Source organism: Rhipicephalus microplus, chromosome 2 (assembly GCF_043290135.1).
Source record: "Rhipicephalus microplus isolate Deutch F79 chromosome 2, USDA_Rmic, whole genome shotgun sequence".
Taxonomy (NCBI): Eukaryota; Metazoa; Arthropoda; class Arachnida; order Ixodida; family Ixodidae; genus Rhipicephalus; species Rhipicephalus microplus.
This window is the reverse complement of record NC_134701.1, coordinates 273,000,787-273,025,864: the sequence shown is the minus strand read 5'-3', so window position 1 is coordinate 273,025,864 and position 25,078 is coordinate 273,000,787. Positions and strand designations below refer to the sequence as shown.

Sequence of the window (25,078 nt, the reverse complement as noted above, 5' to 3'; positions counted from 1 at the left end):
ATTGCCACTAGCCGCAAGCGGTGTTGAGCGACGACAGAGCTGCATAAGGAATATAGTTCAACTGACACCACAATAATGCCACTCCTGGCGCCTCTGTCACATTGTAACTTTTGAGAAGACGGTAGTATCGTATCGAGACGGACAATTCATGCCTTTTCTATTGCCGGTAGTATTAAATAAAAAAATGTTATCTTTCAGAATCGCTCATAATTTTGCCATCGATTCCCAATACTGTGTCATCGCTTTTTGCCTGAGATTTTACTCGCCATCCATAGTCGTCTTTCGTCGAGCCTGCTATTCCGGCCTGTTCGTTGCATGGGTTCTTTAACAGCACGACTCAGCATCTTTGTGTTGCTTCTTTTAGTTCCCTGTATTGCTTCTTTTTTTTTAAGCATTGTAAACTGAGCAATAATTCCAGTTGGCTAGCGTGGAAGTTAGGAAAAAGAAAGAAGCTTCTTACATGCAAGCAGTAGAAAAAACGCCAGATTCGCTTGTCAACGACACAGTAAGGTACATCAACGTCTCTGTCTAGGAGACTCATCTCCCGCCATTGATTCGTTCATCCCGATAAGCGTACTTCGCGATCAGCTACCAAGCACGGACCAGTACGGAGAACATGCATGCCAAACGGGGAGGATTCCAAGAAGGTTTCCTTGAGTGAAAGCTACTGCTGATAGTCAGGGGTACACCTATTCGTAAACCTTGTACAAACGTTCCTAATTTCGCAGTGAATAACCGAGTCAACTGCTAACCACGCTAACGACACGAGAAGTTTTCACATCAGATATGCAGTGAACGGATCAGCAGCAGACTGAATTGGAAGATTTCTTCATATTGCGATAGTTGAAACAAAAACAAAAAACAAAATGTGTGCGAGATCTTAAACTTTAAGAAAATGAAACCAAGATCAGAGATAAAGAGAGTGGGCGGAGGATGACAAAGCGATGTTTTTTCGAAGCTCTCAGAATGGAACGGCGTTTTGCAGCACGCAATATCTTTGTACATGGCCACAACGCCCTCCGGTACGAGTGTGATAGCATCTCGGATGTCCTCGAAACACGGCGCTAGCTTGCCTTTGAACTAGTGCGCAAAAACAACCGCGAGCCAAGCTTCACTAACTCGTGGGCATGCGCGGCTCGCTCCCGCTGTTTCTCAAAATACGTTCTTAGCGTGCACGATACCGAAAGCGCGCAGTAACGGTGAGGCAGGAATTTCTAAAAAACGAGCCCATCCTAAGATTCTTTCTTTTACGTGTAACCACGATACGTTCCCGGCAGTGGATGTGGCGTGTTGTTTCAACCACGCTACGACGACGACGTCTCGGTGAAGGAAGTCAGCGGGTGCACGATTTTAGAGGGCACTTGGGTGGGACGCGTTGTCCCGAAAAGGGAAGCGCAAAAGAAAAAAAAGGAAAAGGAAGACAGCGACGGTCGAGGTCTTGGAGACGGGCGGGAACGCCAGGGAAAGGGCACTTCTCCGGGAGAAAAAAAAGGGGGCAGAATCTGGAGGCAGAGGGGTGTGCTCCGCGTAGTTTCGACGTCGGATCAAACTCTGCTCTGCTGCCTCTTCTGCTGCTTGCCCCCCGTTCTGTACTCGTCGTCGTGTTGTAGCCGCGGGGGGATTGAAGCGCGAGCTTTGGGTGGCAGGCAGCCGCGCGGCCGCAGCGGAGCGTGCAGCGGTCGATGCTGCCACGACGCGCGGGCGAACGTGCTGCCACTAAGCACTGATTGCTGCCCACCCTTGAGCTGCACTACCCACCCTGTAGCTGAGGCGGCACAGGTTCGTCTATTCCTGCGCCAACCGCCGCTGACCGTTGCCGCCACCACCAGTGTCGTCATCGAGAAGGAAAAGGGACCTTCGGGTTTTAAAAGGACTCTTCCATCACTCGACCGGTGCACCGGCTCCACTGAAGGTTCCTCGTGATCGCGCCCATTCTGTGCGTGTGTGTGCATACAGTGTTATCATACTGCTTCCATGCTGCTCGAATAATGTGCGGGCGTTTTCAAGCTTTAGCGTTTAAATGTCACTCTGGCATTGAAGAAAAACTGTATCGACGTGAACTTCGCCGCTGAATCCGAGACGCACTTCCGGAGACCTCTAAGTAAGAAACAAAAGTCGTCCTGACCGGTACCAAAAAAGGTGATCACGCAACCTTGGCAAGATCCCGCAGCCACTCGGAGTATCCGTTCACATGCGTGTGTTCTCTATGGTGGCGTTCTCGCCATAATTCATCATGTGTGTGTGAGAGTGTTAGCGAGAGAGGGGTAAAAATAGGCGAGTTCTATAGCGAGGTTGGTTGAGTCTTGTGCTTTGCGTGTTACACTCCAGATGTACACTGTCGGAAAGATTTCCGGGTAAATCAAATGGTGTTTTCAACATTCTTTGCCACGCTACAGTGAAGAAAGCTTTCGGCTTTGACTCCAACTTGGTTGCTGACTGGAACGTTGTTTTAGTATTTTCTAGTGAGTCGGCATGACGTTAGGATGGCCTCTCTCTATGAATTGGACTCAAGGTTAAGTCGTTGTTGTCGTAATTAACCAGGGGTCATCTATTTTGAAGTGCTGACTGTCGCATCGCCGGAACTATCCCCTTTATTTAGTCCTTCTGGCTTCCGCACCATCGTGCTGAATGACTTTGTACTGGTTTTGTGCATTAACTCGTAAAACAAACATTTTTTCACCAAAAAGAAACTGGAAAAATAAGTTTCGAAATAAAGGTAACTACGTTGGACATGATAAAAAGAGTCGTGACTCTGGAACCACGTTGTTTCCATTGGTTTCAACCTCAATTGCTTGCCTTCAGTCAAGGTATTTCTTTTGTCAGAAAGGCAGTTACTTTCACAGTCGGTCATGTTAATGACACTACGTCCAAATATCAACAAGAAACTGTCCTTGTTGCCGAGAACGACTCCCCAAAATGCCAGCTGAACTCACGCATGTCCGCGAAAGAAACACGAGACGGCCTGATTCTTAAAGGACACGTCACTGAAACTCCCGCCTCGAACGTGCGAAGCATAATTGAAGAGGCTCGCACAATGGGAGACGGTACTCCCGGTGCGTATTGAAAATCGACGCCGCATCGAAATCGCCGATTTCTCCGGGGCCACACGCGCCGTTCGCCTGTGTCGATTATCCCCTATTCGTACAGCGAAGACACCCAACCGAAACCCTGCCGAGGTTCCTCGTACATTCGCGTCCGCTTCGGTGCGTGCAAGCACTTCCACGAGCATCACAGGGCTAGGCTGCGAGGTATTCGCGTTCTGTCGACCGCGAGGCACCGGTGTGCGCAAACAAGAGTGACAGTGTACCCGTCACCGCTTTCCAATATCCACACGCTAGCTCACCTGAGAACAGAGCATCTTCACTGGCCCAGCATTGCGCAAGGGGGCTCCTCGGATTTCCAGCCCCGCTCGCATCAGTCTTTTCTCTCCAGAAGCGCACGTTGCTATACGTACCTCAGAAAGCGCGTGCAGCTGTGCTCCGCGCACGGAAAACAACGACATACGCCCTCAAGGAACGAGCGAGATAGCACGCTCGCGTCTGCCGGCCACCTGCGTTACACTATATACACTGCAGCGTTGGTATAACAGCGCAAACGACTCGCGGAGCTGGACGAGCATTGTTTTCGGACTCTCGCTTGTGAAAACGCTTTTCAAGGGCTTTTCGAGAACACAGTGACGCATACCCTCTTGCATAGAGCGTGGACATGTGCGTCGTTCCTTATGCCAACCGTGACAGTCAGTCCGGCGGAACGTCGTTCGTCGCCGCTATGTGTCTCGCCGCTCGTCACGTTGACCACAGGAGCCACCTCGTCACCGCCGATGCGGTCCGTCCGAAGCATAATCAATTCCGAAGCTCCGCTCCCGTGTCGCGATAACGTTGGGCTTGAGTCGTCGAGAATCTCCCGTCTCGGTGTCGTCGACGCTTTTGATAAGTGACAACAACCTGTGTGAGGAACAGAAGTGGACGGAGTGGTGGTCAGCGAGCGAGTGAAAGCGCGGCCGATTCGAGGAAAAAGTGGCGTTTTATGCGACGGACGTGGCGACAGGCCGCCAGCAGCCGGAGATCGTGTTTGAGCCAGCGCGCATGATTCGCCTGTCAAGCCTGGAAACCTCGGCGCTCCAGGGCTCTTCGGCCGGCGGAGTCGTCGGGTCTCCAGTCTCGCCGTCGCCGGAAGAGGTTTACCAAGGTATGTCGGTGCGTGCATGTGGTGGAGAGAGAGAGAATTTATTTGAAGGCAAAGAGGTCATCCTGAGCTTGTGGTGTTCTGTACTGCTGCTCTGAACAGGGGAGAAGGTTAATGGCGGAAAAGAAGAGAAAGGGACGGGAAAGGGTGATGCGTGTGTATACAACAACAACGTAAACCAGTAGTTTTCTCGAAGTCCTGTGTCCAGCACAGAACTCTTTTGAAAGTCTGTAAATGCTATTGTAGCAATTGCTGCTGCTGCATCCTCGTACACTGCGGACAATAGGCTGGTTCCACTGAAAGACGATAGTTATAGCGCGAGAACAAAACGACGACACAGAGACAAGAAGGACACGAAAGACACGAGCGCTAACTTCCGTCCTTCTTGTCTCTGTGTCGTCGTTTTGCTCTCGCGCTATAACTATCGTCACGCCATACCAACTAGCCCAAGCTGCCACACTTCCACTGAAAGCTTTCACACCAATGCCGTCTAGCGTTTTGTCATTTGATTAAAAAACAGGGAGCTGAATGAACAAAACTTCTTTCCTGGGAGCGTTCTCCCATTTGTTTAGCCGGTTTCACTCATGCTATTGTCACACGCGCTTAGTTCTTCACTAGCATCACAGGCGTGCAAAGAGTTTCCCATCAAAGGGGGCAAGTTTATCGCAGCGCACTCTCTCCCTATGAATTCAATGAGTGCGCCGACTGTGCGCCATCCTCCCCTCCTTACTTAAGCAACAAGCGGAAGGCACCCCTCTCTCTCACGCTAGTTTCATGTATATAAGACGATGCGTTTGGCCGCCCGTCAAATCACCGACAGCAGTCGGCTGTGATTGTCCGAATCAGTGTACAGCAAGCACTGCTTGTGCTTCGAATTGGGTTTGTTCGGAACAAGCTCACCCACATTAAGAGTTTGCTGCTTGACAGTCGGACTGCCACCTTCCTTAGCGTCACAACCACTACGTTATATGTCCCGCATTGTGACTGGCGGGAATAGTCTCTTACGAGAGTTTTTATAGTACCACGTTTCTTTTGAGCATACAAACAGTGGTCCAAATTCATAATTTTTTTTCTTATGCCGTTCATTGTTCGCAAGCCTGAGAAAACTTAAGCCAGTTCTTTTGCTGGTCCTGTCAGTAACTGAGGTGACTGGGGGCCAACGACCAAGAACACCTGCGAAATAAAACCTTCGTGAATTCGGCCCCTAGCACTGTGCCTACAAAAATATCTGACGACGAAATTGCGATAATATTATTTCTTGAGGTTTTGCATTCCAAAACCACGATATATTTGTGGAGCACGCCATAATGAATAATGAATTTTGACCATCCGGTGTTCTTTAGCGTGCCCCTGAATCGAAGCACGCGGCCATATAGCGTTTCGCCTCCCTCGAAGTGTAACCGCCACGGTCGGGTCCAACCTGTGACTGTCAGGTCGGAAGCCGAGCGCTGTAGCCACTCGACCACCAAGGCGGACAGTGTGCTTGTTCCATGTTAAAGCGAAAGTCTCACTAGCTTAACCCCGTATTCTAGGACGTCCCTTCACTCAACGCTTCACCTTCACTTGAGAAAGCCGATGGGAGCGCCGTCTCTATAGGCACGGCAAGTCACTGCCTATCAGCGGTAACCTGCTGCGATTCTTGAGCAGTTCAGCATCACTTTCAGCCGAGCAGCGGCGCAGTGCTCAACTCTGTCAGGTTAACGGTGAAAGTCGAGTCGGGGAGCGTTTCTGAATAGTCAACCCAAGTTTCGCTTTGCTATCCGTTCTTCGTTCTGTGCGACCTTGAAGCGAACAACGCAAAACCCCGTGACCAGCCTCGCGCAATTTATTTGTGGCGCTCCAGTTGTGCACAAGCCCACACAGCGAATGAGTCCGTCGGCTTGTCTGTCCATATACCTCTTCCAGTGCCCTTCTGTAGCGTCTGAGGGAAAAACGCAGAGCGCGCGCATCTAGCGGAGAAACACGCAAGTGCGAGCGTGGGTTGGTGGTCTCGGAGTCTTGCACTTCTTGCGTTGGCTGTTGCGACGGCTTCGGAAACTGACGTGGTAGTGAGTGCACGCAGCATTCGGAACGTTCGACTAGCCTTATCTTTCGGTAGGCAAGCTGTGCTTCGCTATACGAGGGTAAACAAGCATAACCAAGTGCATCAAGCTTTTAGCTTGCATAACCGGGTCTAGCCGAGCTTATCCGCAGTCATTCTTCATTCGAATTTACAAAATGCTATTTTAGAATTACGGTTCGGGAGGCGTGCGATGGTTTTGCACTGAAAGGGGGTAACTTTTTATGTTTTATTCGGCAATGGGAGAAGCCAGTTTTCAGTTTATCTCTACTCCGGACTTGTCAAAACAATGACCTTCGGTCTATTGCAATCTATTAAATCACCAGATACACAATAGCGACACTGCCTTTGCTTACACGTCTGTGCCTTAAAGTCGATGAACCTCTGAGGACTGTTCCTCCACCACTTGGAGGTTGTCGCTACGAAGGGTTTCCTCCAAACGAATCACGTGTGAAATAATTTTCGTCCACGCTGATACCAGCGAAAACAATCAGCCATGAGTGATGCACTAGCAAAAGACAGGAGGACTACAGAGGTAGATCCTGAACCGCGCATCATCAGGGCATGAAACGCATAGAGCGACGCATGTAGCTGCAGATTCCATACAGTGGCAGAAATGGCAGGTTAAGCAGCGATGCAAACACTCATCACACAGGTAATTGAGGCACGATGAGCGCACACTGAAACTAAATTTGCTCAAGAAAAGGTTGAGTGCAGTTAAAACTCAATCAAAAGAAATCCGACTTTACGAAATGTCAGATCTAACGAAGAAATTTCTATTTCCTGGTAGGTACCTATATTGTTCCCTGTTGCCATCAAATCTAAATAACGAAGCTATCATGGCACACAACCCGATTGAACGTAGCTTTTACGAAAACCAAAGAATGTAAAATGTACAGATTGCTTTCCAATTCCGACTCAGACAAGTTTGTGCACTGTAATGCTATCGCGTCAGAACACCTAGCCTTCCTAGTCAAAACCTTGGCTTTACTTAAATGAGAGCGGACGCCTGGCTCGTGCACGGAACAACAGACCGAACAGTGGAGAGACTTTACGTTCAAAGAGGCGCTTAAAGCAGGGGTAGTTTGTTCTTGCAAGTGCTTCCACGTAAGCACAGCTGATTTCCATACATTACAGCTTATGCGAAAGATGCCACTGATATTATTGTCGCAACCTTCTTGCTCTGCCTGTCCACGCAATCATTGTATTCCTTCTCACCGTCTTTATATCGGCAGCTTGTCATGGTGGTCATGGTTCAGGTGGTCACGTGGTTGCCTCACGTGACCACCTGTATCGCCCGCATGTGGGGGGGGGGGGGGTCTTCATGTTCGTGCCACCCTTGCTCACTTTTAATACGCGCAAGCATGTGTTGGCGGTAAATAAAATGCCGCAGTATAACTCTCTGGCACTGTTACGTCATAATTTTAAATTTCGAAGTAACGAAAAAATTCCTTAGCGACAATACCTTGTGCTTCACGTCCCAAATCCACAAAAGTATTAAGAAAGCAGTTTTGTTTGGTGTGACCAGATTGTTTAAGAAGAGAAATATTTCTCTACTCTGTATATGTGTATATTTACAGTGTCTGTATAGCTACATATGTATTATGTGTAATTGATATTTCCCGCTTTTGTCCATTACTTTTCTCATTGGACCCTACACTAGCCTCAAGCTATGGGTCCAATCAGTGTTTGTAAACTTCATGTGACAAATGATAATAAACGTTCAATCAATCAATCAATCAAAAGACGCCTTAATCGAGGGCTTTACTCGGTATTACGAGCTTGCCGATGCGACGAAAGAAGACAAGGAATTACAGGACTGACTAGTCTGCCTGTGTCGCGCGCACGCGTGTGTGTGTATATACTCCCATGCCAACCCTGCATTGACCAAATATATTTAAAACAACTCTGCCACGGAAAAGAAGTTTTTGTTGAATCGTGGATTAATGGGGAATAAGCGAAGCAAGTCAGATTTCTCAGCTATAACTTACCTTTTTTGGGACCAAGAAAGCTGGAGGGATTCTTTTCCGATGCGCTCGTTTCTCCGAACTGCTTTCACTCGCATCATGCAACACTTTGACACACTGCAGCTCCACAAAGCGTGCGCACCTCACGTCCTGTCTCGAATTAGCTTGGTAAAGCAGGCTTCAAAAAAAATAATAAAAAGTGCGTAAAACTGCCGGTGGCAAAGCGCGCTTACAACTCTTTCTGCTTGTTAATGCACTCCCTTTATCAATACTTAGCTGCGCCTACAGTACTTCTGTTTCTTTGTTTTTCGTTTCCTTGTCAAGAATTTCACGTATCTTAGTTGATGTTGTTTTGGGCATATCGCTATTGGTTGCCGCTCCCGCTAGCCTCTTATGTGCTCTGCTGTGCCAGCTATCCTCATTGCCGATAACTTTGTTCTTTCTTTCGGCTCCGTTGATAGGGGCCATGACACGATCTCCCAACGATTCGCGGTTTTCAGCGAAAAGTAGTTAGAGAGGGTCTAGTGTACCGACACATGTGCGAAAAACGGACTGTAAAAGAAAATTTCCGTGCAAAATGGGCCCGAGAAGTCCCAGCTACAATCTACACCTACTGCAGACAGCCGCCATTTTGTCATAGCGTCTGTGGCAACATATGCTACGTAGACGTCCAACAGGACGTGTGATCTGCCAAAATTTTAGCGGCTGCGAATCGTTCAATTTAAATGCCACGCTAGATAAAGCTAAAATGCCTTGCCTACACGAGCAGCTATAGCCACCATATAGCGCAGCTGACCACGGAACGTCGTCGTTCGTCGGAATGGGGTTGTGCGTGTACAGTAACCCCCGTATTCTAGAACGTCCCTTCACTCAACGCTTCACCTTCACTACAAAAAGCCGATGGAAGCGCCATCTCTAGGCACGGTTAGTCACTGCATATCAGCAATAATCAGCCATGATTCTTGAGTAGCGCAGAGTCATTTTCAGCCGAGCGGTGGCGCAGTGCTCAACTCTGTCAAGTGAAGGATGGAAGTCGAGTCGAGGAGCGTTTGTGAATACCGGGGTAAGCAGCTTGTTATGTTATGGCTCGCGAGGGCGCCAGTGTTGCCAAACTCTCAGAATTGAGTATAACTCGCTTACTTGAACATGATCAGCATTGTTTAGCATATAAATGTTCAGCCTCACTTGTTCTTGTGTTATGCCTTCCTTTCTTTTTGGTGTAGTTTTGTCTTTATAATTACTTTTCTGCTATTTTGTACACTATTTATACGTTGTAATTTATTTTTCATACCTTTTATTACTTTATCGTTCGTGTTAGTTTTTACGTATGTATACTATTACCTCCCCATGCAATGCCCTCGGGCCTTTAGGGTACACGAATGAATAAAAAAAATGATAATGTTAACGCTCGGCCAAATGCACTAAAATTTCGTCGGCTTGCTTACTAACGCACAATAATTGACCTGCATAACAAATATTATGACCGAGAAGGGGGTACGTGTCACGGCCCCTTTAGCATGCAGTCGCTATCAGTATTGACATTCAGGAATATGACTGGCTCTGTAATCCAACTGGTACCTGGAAACGTTTAATAACTGAATTGTACGTAAACATAGCGGGAAAGAACTTGTGGCTACATTAGTCGAAATTGTTCCCTTATACTCTTTCTTCCGTTCTACCCCGTAAACAATGATCATAATTGCTTCCTTTCATAATGTTGTGCTGTTAATGAACAAATGTCATAGTCACGTATGGCATATGAACATATATCACAGCCACACCCTGACAATAGCGGACGTGCGGTAAGCGCGTCCCACGATTTTTTAATGGACATAAATTCAGTGCACTGTTTGTAAACGAAATTATTGCTTCTCTCCGTCATATTGCGTTACTAATAAGCATATCGTAGATAATTTCATACTTAAGAGCATGAAAACTATCCGTATGATCTCTTTTCAATGCAAGCTGTGCGACCACCTTGTATGTATTGAACTCTACACGAGAGGTATTTCTTATATACGACAAACATCATATGTGTCTGGGTCACATGAAACATGAATAGCGGCAAGACTTCTTGATGGTATAGTGCGCACCGCCCACTTGTCACAATGGACAGAACACGCATATATTCGCGGAGCTGCCGATCGGGGTTGGCGCGCCAGTTTAATCATGATAACTAGACGGCGCTCACTAAACCATCGCGAAGGGTTGCCGCTGTTCGGGTATCATTTGACGTTGATAGTATATAGTATTTCGGATATATTTTTTATTATTCCTTTTTTTTCTTGCTGTTTTCTGTGTTTTTTTTAAATATCAGAATGATAATGCTAGAATTCTTATCATCATTCTTCTCCACCCGACAGCACCCGTTTCAGGACAAAGTTTTTCCATGTTTATCCGATTAAAATATCTCCTGTTCTTGCAACAGTCCTGTTAGCACCGCACGCTGCTTAGTCTCATCTGCCCAACCACCTAGCTTTCTGGCTTCACCTTACGAATGTGGAGATAGCCTGATCAAACGTAGTTCAGGTAAACTTAAATTGCGCTATAGGGACGAAACAGCAGACCATAACTGTTGTTAGTTCTTGGTGTGCATTCATTCTGTCTTCTTCGATTCTGCTGTCTTGTTCTTAGCGAAGTTTAAGTTCACAAAAGATGCCTTACCAGCTAGCCCCCTAACACACGATTCTTAAATGTCTAAAGAAATGTTTTAATCATCTGAATGAAATGAAGTTGCAGAGGAAACGAGAAATGATTCACATAGCAAGCCTTCCAGGTCGTAATGGCACTATCCTTTCCCATAGTAGAGTACTAAGTACTTTAAATAATTAAACACTTTTTCTAAACCCACATTTCGTTGGAGGATGTGGGGCATGACTCATTACCAGGAATAGAAATACGTCATATGACTGATACATTGTCATTACTATTAAGAATCTTGTGTCACTCGGAATTATGAAGCACGCCACAAATTAAATTTGCATCTCGGCTGCTTATAAAACAGAGTTCTATTGTTTCACGTACACTACTCAGGCGACAATTGATGGGTCACGCGAAAACGTCTTTCGAATTTGTATCAAGCTCCTGACAGGAAAGGTGTCACAATGCGTCTCCACTTCTGAGCTCTCGCTTTAAAATGTCTGGAAAGTTGGTCACATGACGTGTTTTGCGTTGTTTGTTTGATTGATATATGGGGTTTAACGTCCCAAAACCACCATATGATTATGAGAGACGCCGTAGTAAAGGGCTCCGGAAATTTCGACCACCTGGGGTTCTTTAACGTGCGCCCAAATCTGAGCACACGGGCCTAAACATTCCCGCCTCCATCGGAAATGCAAACGCTGGGAGGCTAACACGCTAAATAATTTATCCAGCAAAAAAAAAAAAAACGACAGAAGTCGTTCTTCGCCGGATACAGGTCTGACAAGTGTTGGCTATTATAGTATATATATTATGAAATAAATGTTTGATTTGATTTTTATTTCAGATGTGACTGAAGGTGTTATTAGCGTTTCATAATAGCATCACGAATAACGCGTTTCTTCATGAGCCCTATGTAATAGGTTCATGACAAGCATAACATCGAAGAATAAAAAAGAAACGACGATTGCTCTGTAATTAGTAAATCAACACGCTCAAATTAGCAGCATCTGTCTACAGCTAGACGAACAAGGTCAACGATGTCACTATTATTCCTCTGTCAGCACAAAAGTGAATCAAAACAAAACTAAGTCGTTATTATCAGACTCGCCGAAGACAGGTGTACATCGCAGTGAAGGTGCATGTGCATCGTCGATTGTGATACGTCTTTTTCGAGAGCATATTTTACGTTATTTTTTTTCCTGTCTCGTGAAGTGCAGTGCGGAAGAGTCAGCGTGATAAAGAGACATCGGGAACGCGACTCGAATACGCAGGGACAGAAACGGCATTACAAAACGAGGCGTCCTGAGGCTACGCCCCCGTTTGTTTTTACGGCTGCTCGGAACACACAAGGACAGCTTTTGCCGCTCGTAGTGCAAATATAAGACGCTAATGACGAGGAAACGGTTTCCCTGCGCTCACATCTGCGTCGTATCGACTCAACGAGACTGACCGATCGGCCGTCTTGATCGCCTGCGAGGCACGCCTCTAGGGCTCCCGCTTATGACGTCACGCGACCCAACCGCGGGCGCAGCTGTATACAGATGTATGTAGTCAGCACCAATATAAACTGACACAGATTCATACCATCTGCTTCAAAGGGATATAGAGCCTGAATTTTTTAGAGGCCATGGCGTTGGATGAAATGGGCACTTCAGGCTATACATCATTTAACCATATGGTGTAGTAGCGCAAAATTCACGGGGACGAAGAGGACAAGAAAACACGACACTCGCAACTAATTTTTATTTCAGAAGCAGCACTTCATATATAACCCATAACCCTAGTGACACAGAAAAGAACTACGAACACTGAATCATTGCCAACAGAAGCTTTTGCGCAGACTCAAGCGATAGTACACGGCAGTTAAGCTTAGACACTTTTAGATGACATAACTAAAACAGCCCTGGGTAACATCAAACCAAAAAAACCAAAAAATTTGCGGGAATTCACACGTGTTTGAAACAAAATTTTGAAACGACAAAAAGGAGAGTATGACACATGCAAACACTGATCTCAATTTAGTCCTTCGAGGTAGCTGGCTTCAAGGACTGAATTGAGTGAAGCCCTACTGGACTTCAAGCCTGAAGTTCAGTAGGGCTTCAACCCTACTGAACTTCAGGCTATACATCTGCCCGGTTATTTGCTGAAGTACAGCATGCGCGATTCCCAGTGAAAACGGTCACATATTGGCTGAAGAGAACCCGCCAGTGCTCATAAATTAGGATAATTGTAACAACCATTCGTTATTAAAATGAACAAGTGACAAATCAACTCACAGGTTCTCTTAAGCACTCACTTAAAACGACTTGAAAGCGAGAGTCATCCGATGCGCCATGAATCGTCATCATTCTAAGAAGTGGCGAAGTATCAACAACGTGTCTCTATATGAGAGTGTGTGCATCTACGTAGCAGCACATTTTGTTGACACTGTGGCTGACGACGATGATAACGACGACGACGATTAATAATGGGTCAGCCTTTTGTAATTGGTGAGAAGCTTTAAACCACCCACTCGTTACGCAGTTCTTATGGCGTCACACATAGTGCGGTTTTGCGCTTCTGCCGCCCATTATTACACGTTACTCATTGCTGACATTACTAGTGAATAGGATCTTCTTCCGCGGGAGTTTCGTGTGTCGGCGTGGCTATTTGGTAGAGTGCTTGACTGCCACGCAGAGTGCTCGTGTTCGATTTCAGCTCGAACGCCCGTTTGTAATGCGAGGGCGCTAAAGAGCTCGTTTCGCATAAATCATGGTGTCTTTGTAGGTGTTGATTGATTGATTGATTTGTGGGGCTTAACGTCCCAAAACCACTACATGATTATGAGAGACGCCGTAGTGGAGGGCTCCGGAAATTTCGACCCCCTGGGGTTCTTTACCGTGCACTCAAATCTGAGCACACGGGCCTACAACATTTCCGCCTCCATAGGAAATGCAGCCGCAACAGCCGGGATTTGATCCCGCGACCTGCGGGTCAGCAGCCGAGTACCTTAGCCACTAGATTACCGTGGCGGGGCCTGCTTAGGCGTTGTTGGTTATGAGCGAAAAATCACCATCTTGTCCGCGAACAAAAAGAAAGAGAGAAATATGCAAATAAAATTAAAAATAAAAGCATTCGGTTTGAGTAAGAATATAAACCAGGTCTTCTGCGTGACAAACAAGTGTTCGACCACAGAGTTGTGATAGTGCTTAGAGCTGTTTCCCAAGAAAAAAAAAAAAAAGCCTGTATGAACAGTGCTCAACTCGGCTGTCTATGGAGCGTCGTGCGCGAAACTGCACGGGCGACATCTGCAGTCGCAAATACGCCACATCTGAGTATGCACGGCGCCAGTGATGTGCCGGCCTCGCAATATACTAATCCCTGTTTATCGCCGCGGATGCAACAACCGCCGCTTTGGCCTTCGAAAGTGCTCTGAGCAAATTTGCGAGAAAAAAAAACAAGAAAGAAAGACCAAGCAAAACCGTTGTCGCGGTGATATTATATCATCAAGCGAGAATATTTCTTTTTTTTTGTTGTTGCTTTATTTCGATTTTGTAATGTTGACAGCGCTTCGACGGCCAAAGCAGCCATCGCGGCCGCGGAGATAAAGAAGGGTGGAAACTGCAGGGCAGGCACATCATTGGCACCACGCATGCTCAGATGTGGCGTGTTTGCGACTGCAGATGTCGCCCGTGCTGTTCCGCGCGCGACGCTCCGTCGTTATAGACAGCCGAGTTGAGCACTGAATGTCATGTATACTGGAAGGAGCGTCACATGCATTAATGCGTGGCAGAAGCATAGAATCGCGATCAAAACGTGTGATGCGTCAAAACGTGTGAATTGTGCAACGAGTTTGGTGTTAAGGGCCCACCCACTACAAAGCGCTCAGGCAATCATCATCAGGTGCAGAGGCATCAACAAAGTGAGTGGCTTCGTAGGTTCGCGCGTTGCCCTAAAGACGTGGCCCTTCACTGATTCGCAAAAGAAATCACTATGGCGTAGTGGGAACTCATCGAGTGTGTTTGCAATAGACATTCAACGATACTTTGATACGGCTCGTCTTACACGCACAGTCGTTCGTTTCCTAACGGCGAGGTTGAGGCACGCACCGAGAACCGAAGCAGGCCAGCAGTTCAGAAGGCGATGCACCCGAGGTCCGATTACGCTATCGCGATTCACCCTTGAAGGCCCGATTTCTCGTTGTGCGCGAGGTCACGCTAGCTTTTGTACTCGATTGATTGACTTGTGGGGTTTAACGTCCCAAAACCACCATATAATTATGAGAGACGCCGTAGTGGAGGGCTCCGGAAATTTCGACCACCTGGGGTTCTTTAACGTGCACCATAATCTGAGCACACGGGCCTACAACATTTCCGCCTCCATCGGAAATGCAGCCACCGCAGCCGGGATTCGAACCCGCGACCTGCGGGACAGCAGCCGAAGTGCCTTAGCCACTAGACCACCGCAGCGGGGCTGCCTTTTGTACTTTACGCCACGTTTCTGAAGGCCATCGTCTGGTGAGGCACTTGAGACTTTCCCATTGATCAGATCGCTCACGGGCGATTTTTTCCTTTTCGCTGTTATGCACCAGCGTATGAGCCTGCGTTGAGGGAAACTGCCACCCTTCTCTTCAAACACCGGCACCTTTTCCTGCATCCACCACAAAATGAGAGGACGGAGAGACAAAACGGTTGACACCGTGCTGTAAGTTCGTCTTCATCAGCCTAGCAGACGCCATTAATTATTATCGTCGGTGCTCCCCACGAGCTACCGCTCCCTAGAAAGCACGAAGCCATCTGTTACTTTTTTTTTTCCTTTTCTTGTTCCATTTAAAAGAGCGTTCCTTCTGGACGTGCCGTCTCTCGTTCCTGAGCGACAGCCTGACAGCTGGCGGACCTCGAGGTCCACCGCACACAAAGACCTTGACACGACGGCTGACGCGACCAGGAACTCGGTGGAGTTGCTGACTTTGCGTCTAGTTTGTGCAAAATATGAGACAACGTTATCATGGCCCTAGCACCAAGCAACCATGTTTTTCAAGGAGCACACCGGCATTAGTCTTCAGCGAACTGGGATTTGGACATCGGCAGCAAGATAAGCGTACGCAGAGCTCCTAATTACTGAAAGGAGGGGAGGCAATCCAGGGTCTCCCCAACCCTTGGTTGTCCACGGGACAACGTGTTTTAACAATGACTGAAAAAAAAGAAGATGAAGCGATGACAGGTTTGTCACGATGACCTGCCTTTAATCCCTGGCTATCCGGTACTAAAGATTGGAAGCAAACAGTTCTTGGAATGCAACATCAAGTAGGGGCCTTCTGCCACCATTATTGTAGAAGAAATCGCTGTGGCTGAACTCAGTTATGCCTGGGTGTGAGTAGCGAGTGCTACGGTTAATCTTGTTGTTTAGCTTGGCTCTCTGTACGTTTACGCTCCCCGTGGCGCGCGGCTCGTTCTTCCTCCGTCTCCTCAGCTCGCTTCTTTCTCTTGGTTTCGTTCCGACAACGAAGCCTGGCTTCTTTCAGTTTATCCTCCTCACTTACCCAATCTGCCGATGAATCTCGCCGAGTTGTCCCTTCTATACAGGGTGTCCCAGCTGTCTTTACCCAGAGTTTAAAAATATGCTGGTACACGTAGTGACGACGTGACCAAATGCGTGTTGCTGGCCTTTGTCTGGATTGAGTCAAACATTTTTTTTGTGTGCTCTGATGAATTGTCTAGTTAGGCCTCTTTAATTAACCAACTTTTGAAGGAACGAAGATAGGTCAGGTAAAAAGTTTCATTGAGAAAGTTGTAGGTTGGTTTGTAAAACGCCTGATTAGACAGTTTCGAGCTTTATATCCGCTTTATTAGTGTTCTTCTGCTAACTACAAATGTCCGCGAAATACAAAAAAAAAATATTACGTGACAAACCCACTGACGTGCGCCGTCATTCTGGCGCTCCCTCTAATGTCTCGCCTATGAACCATACGCTTTGTTCGCACCACTTCATAACAGCGATAAGCAGTCACGGCGGCAATCGCCTTTGTGGCTGATAGGAAAACGTGTTTATCGCAGAGCCGACACCATCATCGCGGCCCTGTCGAGACAGCACCATCTATCGTTCGTACGCGGAACGTTAGGGGGCACTAGAATCACTGTGCGCACTGGCAAGCGAACGCACTTGCCACGTGGTACTTTTCTTTTAATTTCGCGGGAATTTTTAGTCACGAAAAAGCACTAATAGTTAAGAGATATAAATTTTTAAACGGTGTAATCGGACGTTTTGTAAACCTACCTACAACTTTCTCATTAGAACTTCTGGCCCATTTTTGTTGTTTAGAAAGTAGTTGATAAAAGTGGTCTAACTAAGCAATTAATCGGAACACAAAAATGATCTGGCTCACTCTAGGAAACAGCCAGCAACATGTATTTGAGCGCATCGTTATTGCTGGTGCTTTTATTTTTAAAATCTGGCTAAAGATGTAGCGGGGACGCTGTATATACCAATGTTACTCGAATAAACTTTAGTATATACGATCCAACATTGGTTCTTTTTCTGTTGTTGCAACGCGGGTTCAACAGCTCCTTCTTAGACGTCATGCCAGATGGCGCGGCGAGTGGCGCTGCCAACTGCGGTGGTTGCTAGGCAACAGCTCAGCTTGCAGTGCCAGCGCCGGCCACAGTGAAATTGTGAGAATACGGCCAATAGAAATCTCACTACAAAAAAAAGAGAGAAAAAAAGAAACAGAAAGGCCAGCGTGCCCTAACTCTACTTTGTTCACAATAATAAAAAACATAAAAAACTTCTCAAAAACAAGGTAATGGTTCAGATCTTGAGTTATGAATGATTCATACACACGACAGCGGAGCACAAGTTTACCCAGAAAGAGGGACAATTAACTGTTAGGATAAACAATGAAAACAATTAATTGAATTATCTCAATGAAAGAGCACGCTGTTTTCTTCTGACCAGCTAAGACTGTGGCACCAGGTCTCAGCCAAGCGCTTCCTATGCGGCCTCTGAGATCCGCTTCGGCTGCGCGCGGCCGGAGTTGATTGCGGAGGCTTCGCATACGGATGCGCAGCCCATCTCGTCAAGTGCACTTAATGAGTTCGTTGTAAGAGCAGACTGTTTTATCGTCGGTATGTGCCACCAAGGTGAAAAATAAACACTACAAAACACTTCTTTTTCTGCAAGGCCGAGTCATCGAATCAAAAACGTTACAAAACGCAATAAGCTAGGGCCATTCAAGAAACAGAAACGGAACGTTTGTTAGGTTGGCTTATTTTTTTTTTATTGTTGTGACGGCCGCAAAAACCGAAGTTAGTACAACTCAAAAATAGTTTCAATTTCACTAATATGAGTAAAGCCATTATTTTCCCACTTTCACTTTTTTTTGTCATGATCTTGATCACGGTGCTATCTTGGTTCATAATTGCAACATAGAAGGATCAACAGTTTCGCGCACATTCGTAGGCGCTCAGCACGAAGTTCCCGGCCCTGCTAAATTCTAGCTCACTTTAGCCCTGCTCTGTCGGTACAATCATGTGCCCTCTTTTGACTCACTCCGCCTAATGCATGGACATATTCTATTAGCGTATATGGGTGTTTCATTTTATAGACCACAGCTGCTCCCTTGCCGTTTGCAGTGTCCGCAGGAGGGCCCCATTTCAAATTGGGTGCATGCCTCACTGACACAATATCTCTTGTACTTTTTTTTGCTCTCCACTTATATCCTGACTCAGTCGCAGATAGAGAGCACAGCTGCTGCGCCTCGATATAGAAGCAGCCATGCATCGGTACTGATGCGGCGAGTGCAGGCACTCAGACATAACAATGCCCACGTGTTGTCACTCATCGTTAGACAAAACAAAAATAACCATATGCAATAGATCATGATGACGCAGACGATGTTACCACATGACCTCAACCCCTTTCCCAGAACATAGCACATGCTGAGCGGAACACAGGGGGTTTTCTCGCTAACGCGGAGTTAGGTTTAAAGAGATAAGCGCACGTCCGCGTAGCCAAAATGATAGCGTATCGCTACGCAACAAAACCCAGGGGGCGTGGCACTGTGTTTTGCTTTGTTTTTTTTTCGTTGCCGCGTTGACGTAGTGGAATGGGGGAGGGGGTATGTAGTGGCAGTGCGACGTCGTTTATCATTCGTCTTGTCAAGACAGGATTACATTTGGAGATACCGAACCGCTTGACTCGACACCGCGGGTGAGAGAGGAGGAAGGAATGGAGGAGAGGAGGACCGCGCAGGGAAATCACGTGAGCAGCTGGCGTTTGCCTAGCGCAGGCCAAAACTGTAGCTTGGTGTTTGTGCGGCGCGTGTTTGTGCTCTTTCCGGCAGCGAGTTGCGCATGATGGCGTCCGACGTCATGGAGAGTGCTCGACTGAATCAGGTGAGAGGCCATTATCGCTGGTCATCGAAGGCCACACGCGCTTCGCTGTCTCAACAGCACTATCGTAGCAATCGTCAGCCCATGGCTGGACGGCCGTTTCGCTTCGGCTCCACGGATGTCTGTCTCCCTGTTGGAAACAACCGATTCATAGCGGCCGCTCATTTAGTTTCCTGTAATACTTAACGGAAACATCAGAGGATACGCGGGCAACACTGGAAACGTCTGTGCAAGCGGTCGTATTTTGGCTACGCTAAGTCATGTGCTACAGCAAGCTTTGTTACGCTCTCGCTAACGAGGCTGGTGAGGATATAAGAGCGAAATTCGCTAATGGGAAGTTAGAGCAGTCCTAGATGTATTGCGGCTATGGCCGTTGAGATGCGTGACTAGCTGGCGCACTTTGTGGGTGGAAGCGCCCAAATATGATGTCAAATTAATATTGTCCGCCACCTCAGGTATAGTCGATTTATTATTATTATTATTATTATTATTATTATTATTATTATTATTATTATTATTATTATTATTATTATTATTATTATTATTATTATTATTATTATTATTATTATTGGTTGGGGTGGTATTTGGTGCAGTAATAGTGGTGGTAGTAATTGAAGCAGCAGTATCAGTATTAGTATTAGTAGTATTACTAGTAGTAGTAGTTGCAGCAACAGTATTGGTAGTAGTAGTAGTGTAGTAGTAGTAGTTTTTTGTTGTTGTTGTTGTTGTTGTTGTTGTTGTTGTTGTTGTTGTTGTTGTTGTTGTTGTTGTTGTTGTTGTTGTTGTTGTTGTTGTTGTAATGCATGTGGTTATGGTACAAGTACACTGGTTATCTTCTTGCGGGAGCTATTTTGTATGTAAAGTATCCCGCATGCCACTTCCTTTGATGTCCATGTTATTAGGCGGAAATGTTGTAGGCCCATGTGCTCAGATTTGGGTGCACGTTAAAGAACCCCAGGTGGTCTAAATTTCCGGAGCCCTCCACTACGGCGTCTCTCATAATCATATAGTGGTTTTGGGACGTTAAACCCCACATATCAATCAATCAATGTCCATGTTATTCCAAAGATTTTTTCTTGGTTCCGTTTACCGCCCAAGCGAGCAACATAGTACGAATCTCTTGACGCATGCCTTATCATTTGGCACTTGACTAGTGGATAGCGTTTTTTGTTGTTGTTGTTGCTGTTGTTGGCAAACCGTTCATGCTTCGAAGAGACCTAAGGGGGCGACAGAGCATGAATGCAGCAGCAATTATGCTGGGACATGTAGCTAGAAGAAAGGGTTAAGAGGGCGAGAAGGGCGCTCAGGGGAGAGACATTCACGGCGTCTACAAGTTGCAACGTACCGACCAGCTCATACCTCCCACAAATTTCGCCGCAGATGTATATATATATATATATATATATATATATATATATATATATATATATATATATATATATATATATATATATATATATATATATATATATGATGCACGTAGGACCATGCGTACGACCATCCATGCGTAGGGAAACTATCAAAGTTTTATTTCGATGAAAAAGTTATTTTGAGTATCTAACTTCACACAATGCACAATAAACCCTGCTCGCCTCCCTTCCTATTCCTTCCAAATTCCCTGGACCAATTAGTAACCTGCGGTTTTGCTACCAGCACTGGCTAGTATTGGCCAAATTGTTGTTAATATTGGCTTGTGTTGGATAATGTTGCGCATGAGATGTCACAGCAACAACACTGTTTTCGTTGTTTCTTGGTTTGAATGTGTCATCTACAAGTTTACTTTTTTTTCTTCTTTTTATCAATTTATTGACGATACGACACATCTGACTGTCGTGTCGCGGAAGTCACGCAATACTGATTTTCCTTTCACCGACACTCACGTTGAACGACTGTCTCGGAAACCTTTTCATCGACAAACGGCCCCAAACGACACGATTTCTACCGCATGCTCTGGAGTGCATTCCCAGTCGATTGCGGAGCATTGTTAGTTTGTTTTTTTTTTTGTTTTTTAGCAGCCTGACGAAAAATCGCCATGGTGCGTTTGAAAGCGCAGATGGCAGTGGCTTGCAGTATTTTTTTCTTTCTGCCGCGTTTTTTTTCTCTTTCTTGTCTTCTTTTTTGCGCATTTCACTGGCTTGAAAGAACGGATGCCAGCGGCTGTTCACTCCCAATCAGCGTGGCAGATGCTGCACTTGTGTCGAAATGGGATTCTGCCCCCAGGAAAAATACATAAACTTTCAGCCGTTGATTCGAAACGCCGTGTAGGTATGCCTGCCGGCTCTTAGTTTTTTTTTTTCCTTTTTAGTTTTCTATAAAAAACAACACAAAATAATAGTAGCGTTGAAGAGCTCTGGAAGCGACTGGGGCTATATTGCACACGCAGTGCTCTTAGCTTACACATTCCGACAGAACATATCCACAATGGGGTTGCTTTAGTGAGTAATTTCTCTAGCCAGAATGCTTTTTTTTGTATATTCATAGTATGAAATAAGCAAAGCTCCGGTCTCGTTCACCGAGCAAACTTTTTTCAATATACGATGAACCGCGATTCGAGTTTTCGCATGCAGCCCCGCCGAGGACGTCTATATAGTGACTAAGAAACTCGGCTTCTGACCCGCAGGTCGCGGGATCGAATCTTGGCTGCGGCGGCTGCATTTCCGACGGCGGCAAAAATGCCGTAGTCCCGCGTGCTCAGATGCGGGTGCACGTTAAAGAACCCCAGGTGGTCGAAATTTCCGGAGCCCTCCACTACGGCGTCTCTCATAATCAAATGGTGGTTTTGGGACGTTAAACCCCACAAATCCATCAATCGAGTTTTTGCATGCACAACTTCAAACAAGCTCAGCAGAGTACTCGCGAACGGAAGGACCACGTAGAAGATTTAAAACAACAACAGAGAAACATTCCAGGTCTTCTTACATTGTGGTTATTTGTCTTGGAAAGCGGGAGGGGGGGGGGGGGGGGTTCTTGTGGATCGCTCAACCCAACATGGTTGCTCAGCGGATGGTTGCTCAACATGGTTGCTCCCGGCGATATAGTGACCGTATCCCGGGGAGAACCAAGAACGCCTGCGTGTTTTAAAAACCGCTCTGAGTTCCAAGACGAGAGAGTGGTTTGTTTCTTGCCGTCAGCACACTTCGTGCGGGCGCTATATCTGCTCTTCGCCGCGTATCTCTTCGAATAAATGCCAGCACTAGGCGTTGAGCAAATCAGAATTTCGCGCTTTTCGGCAACTCGCTGTCTCCGCAATTACGGTCGACAACGCATAAAAAGAAAGTGAAATCAGTTGATCGCACGCTGTAAGTCGTTCGTGTCGAGCTCGAACGGGCATGCGACCGCTTGGCGAATTTCAATTTGAGATTTATTTTTCTGTACGTGCAACAGAAAAAACGAAGCAAAAGCAAAAGGCTACATAGCCTGACGGAGGCTTTTGCTCCGAAATACAGTCTGGCAAAATAAAATAAAATAAAAACTAAAAATAACATGTCATACACAACTTAGCCGCAATTAGAGAACATCATTATATACAGATACAATTTGCAAATTCTGATCACACATGTAACCATCACAAATATAAAGAAAGAACAGGACAGTAAATAGTAATGAAATACCTAAAAAACATCGTAATATATACAATAGGTGAAGTAAGGAAAGCATCTGGAGACACATACATTCCTAAGCACCTTGAACAAACAATAAGCAAAAAAAACAACAACACAAGGACACAAATATAGTGTACTCTAAGCAATTGGGACACAGAAAGTAATAAATAATCCAAATTTCTGTATTAAGTGTATTCAATACAATTATAAAGGAGAAATTCCTTGAACTTATTTTTGGAAGTTTTCTTATTTAGGTCAAGTACGTCACCCAGTTTGTTGAGGAGACTCGGTATTTGATAATCAATATGTTGTTGACCATAGGTTGTTCTAGTTTTCGGTGTTCTTATACTATGTGTACGGAGATAGTACTCAGCACATCGAGAAGAATCGTACATGGGGTATAGTTTATTATTTTGGATATACAATAATAACTTATAATAATATATTTGGTTTGCTTGTAATATGAGATATTTAGGGAATAACGGACGTGCGCTAAGACCTTGTGGCATACCGTAATATCCCTCGAATAGTCTTAGTACCTTCTTTTGTAGTGTAAGTAATGTTTTATAGTTTTGAGCCGTCGTTGTTCCCCAGCATAAGACACAATAACTTAGCCTGGAATATATCAGTGTATAATATAACGCTTTCTTTAGCCAAAGTGGTAATAACGGACATAGTTTGTACATACATCCAACGCTTCTACTTAGATCTGCTGCCAATTTATTTATATGTTCATTCCAGGAAAGGTCTTCCTGGAACCACACACCCAAGAATTTTTGTACCTTGACTTGTTCTAAAGTCTGACCCTCAAAGGAGACACTTAGACTTATATTCCGTGGCTTATTAATGGGTGCAAACAATATATATTTAGTTTTACTCGCGTTTAGCCCATCTATCAAGGTAGGAGACAGTTCGCAACTGATATCCCCCGCATATGGACCAACCCAGAGCTTATATCATGACGACGCCACGTAAACACACTGATTGTGTCACATTTTGTGCCGAAGGGAATGGTAAACGCCAAGACAGAATAACGCGCTCGTTCTAGTATTTTTCAGATGTTGTTTAGGAGCCATTTACACTGAAACGCATGTTGAAGAACTCCAGCTAGTCAGTGCGGGGTACGCAGCAATTATTCCTCACTCGAACCCTAAGCTAGAGGACTAGGAGGCGGCCCTGCTCGGCTGTTCAGACCTTCAGGCCCATTAGGCCTTGGTCCAGAGAGACAGAACGATGGCTTCGGCCAATGGGGTCCTGGAATAGACTCCACCTAGTTTGTAAGGACCTCTAAGCAGGTTCTACATCTATCTTGTGTAATTAAATGTTTTTCATCACTACCGGTCCGCTACGGAGGGCCTCACGACCGTGTCGTTATTTGTACACACCCGAAAGCCTAACAATTTATTTAATGCTTCATCACGACTACATACATCGGTGATAGAAATTTTCAAGAGCTCAAAAATAAATAAATCGTAGCGTATCCTTCTTACTCGTTGTCAGAGGCGGAACATGAAATCAAGCGAGGTGATGTCATCAACCGCAACACCAGAATAGGTAGATAAATAGACGTGACCAGTTGATTATAATTGGAATGGATTTGTCGATACAATCATATCCCGAAACCGGGAACCGGATGGATGTAACATTGCCCCACGTTTACATAAGATCATTACGTAGCATGTTTTGCGCACATGAAATGACGACATCTTCACGCGTACTGCTATCACTAGGAACAAGGAACCACAATGTGAATACTTAAACGTCCATTGTTTTCGCCCTGAATTTCTCGCTTATAATCTCAGCAGCCGGTGGAATGCGGGCGACCTGGTACTCGTACTGTGAGGCGTCGCTTATAGCCCGGGCAAATTCGGTAGGCAGCCCTACGGGAAATGCAGGGAAATAAGGAAAACGACAATTACTAATTTCACACAGCTTCATACGGTGCTCCCCTAGTTTATCCATAATTTGCTTGTATTTTCAGTCTCTTACGATTACTGTTCAAGAATGTCAACTTTAATGACAATCGATGTTGGCAGCGCGAAAACTTTCCAAGAACAGACACAAAGAGGCCAGGCACAAATGAGGCATGTCCTTTTTGTATTTGACTGGTAATGAGTTGATAATGATCTAATGAAGTATCATTACAAACTAGTCCGATCATATTGTTTATGAATGACAGAATTCTAAAGAGTGCATAATATGTATCAGGCAAGCTTTTTAACATTTATAATTTAGGACTGGCATTTGAATAAA

The 25,078-nt window shown here is 45.8% G+C and overlaps 2 protein-coding genes across 8 annotated transcripts in view; one reads left to right on the top strand and one right to left on the bottom strand.

Moving 5' to 3' along the window:
• LOC119169959 (glutaredoxin domain-containing cysteine-rich protein CG31559) overlaps positions 1-8,359 on the bottom strand; it is a 200,586-nt gene extending 192,227 nt beyond the window's left edge. Inside the window, exon 1 of one of the 2 annotated variants that reach the window (XM_075881744.1) lies at positions 8,236-8,359. The gene's annotated coding sequence lies outside the window, so the exon portion shown is untranslated. Of the gene's footprint in view, positions 1-3,343; positions 3,483-8,235 lie in introns of those variants that run through there. The other variant, XM_075881742.1, reaches the window with a different exon arrangement.
• Positions 3,555-25,078, top strand: part of ATP8A (ATPase phospholipid transporting 8A1) — a 111,469-nt gene continuing 89,945 nt past the window's right edge. For 5 of the 6 annotated variants that reach the window (XR_012888050.1, XM_075881694.1, XM_075881690.1 and 2 more), the window contains exon 1: positions 19,101-19,226. Coding sequence is in view for 5 of the 6 variants with exons in the window: in XM_075881694.1 (XP_075737809.1) it covers positions 19,185-19,226 (42 nt within the window). In the remaining variant the exon portion in view is untranslated. Of the gene's footprint in view, positions 4,189-19,100; positions 19,227-25,078 lie in introns of those variants that run through there. The other variant, XM_075881710.1, reaches the window with a different exon arrangement.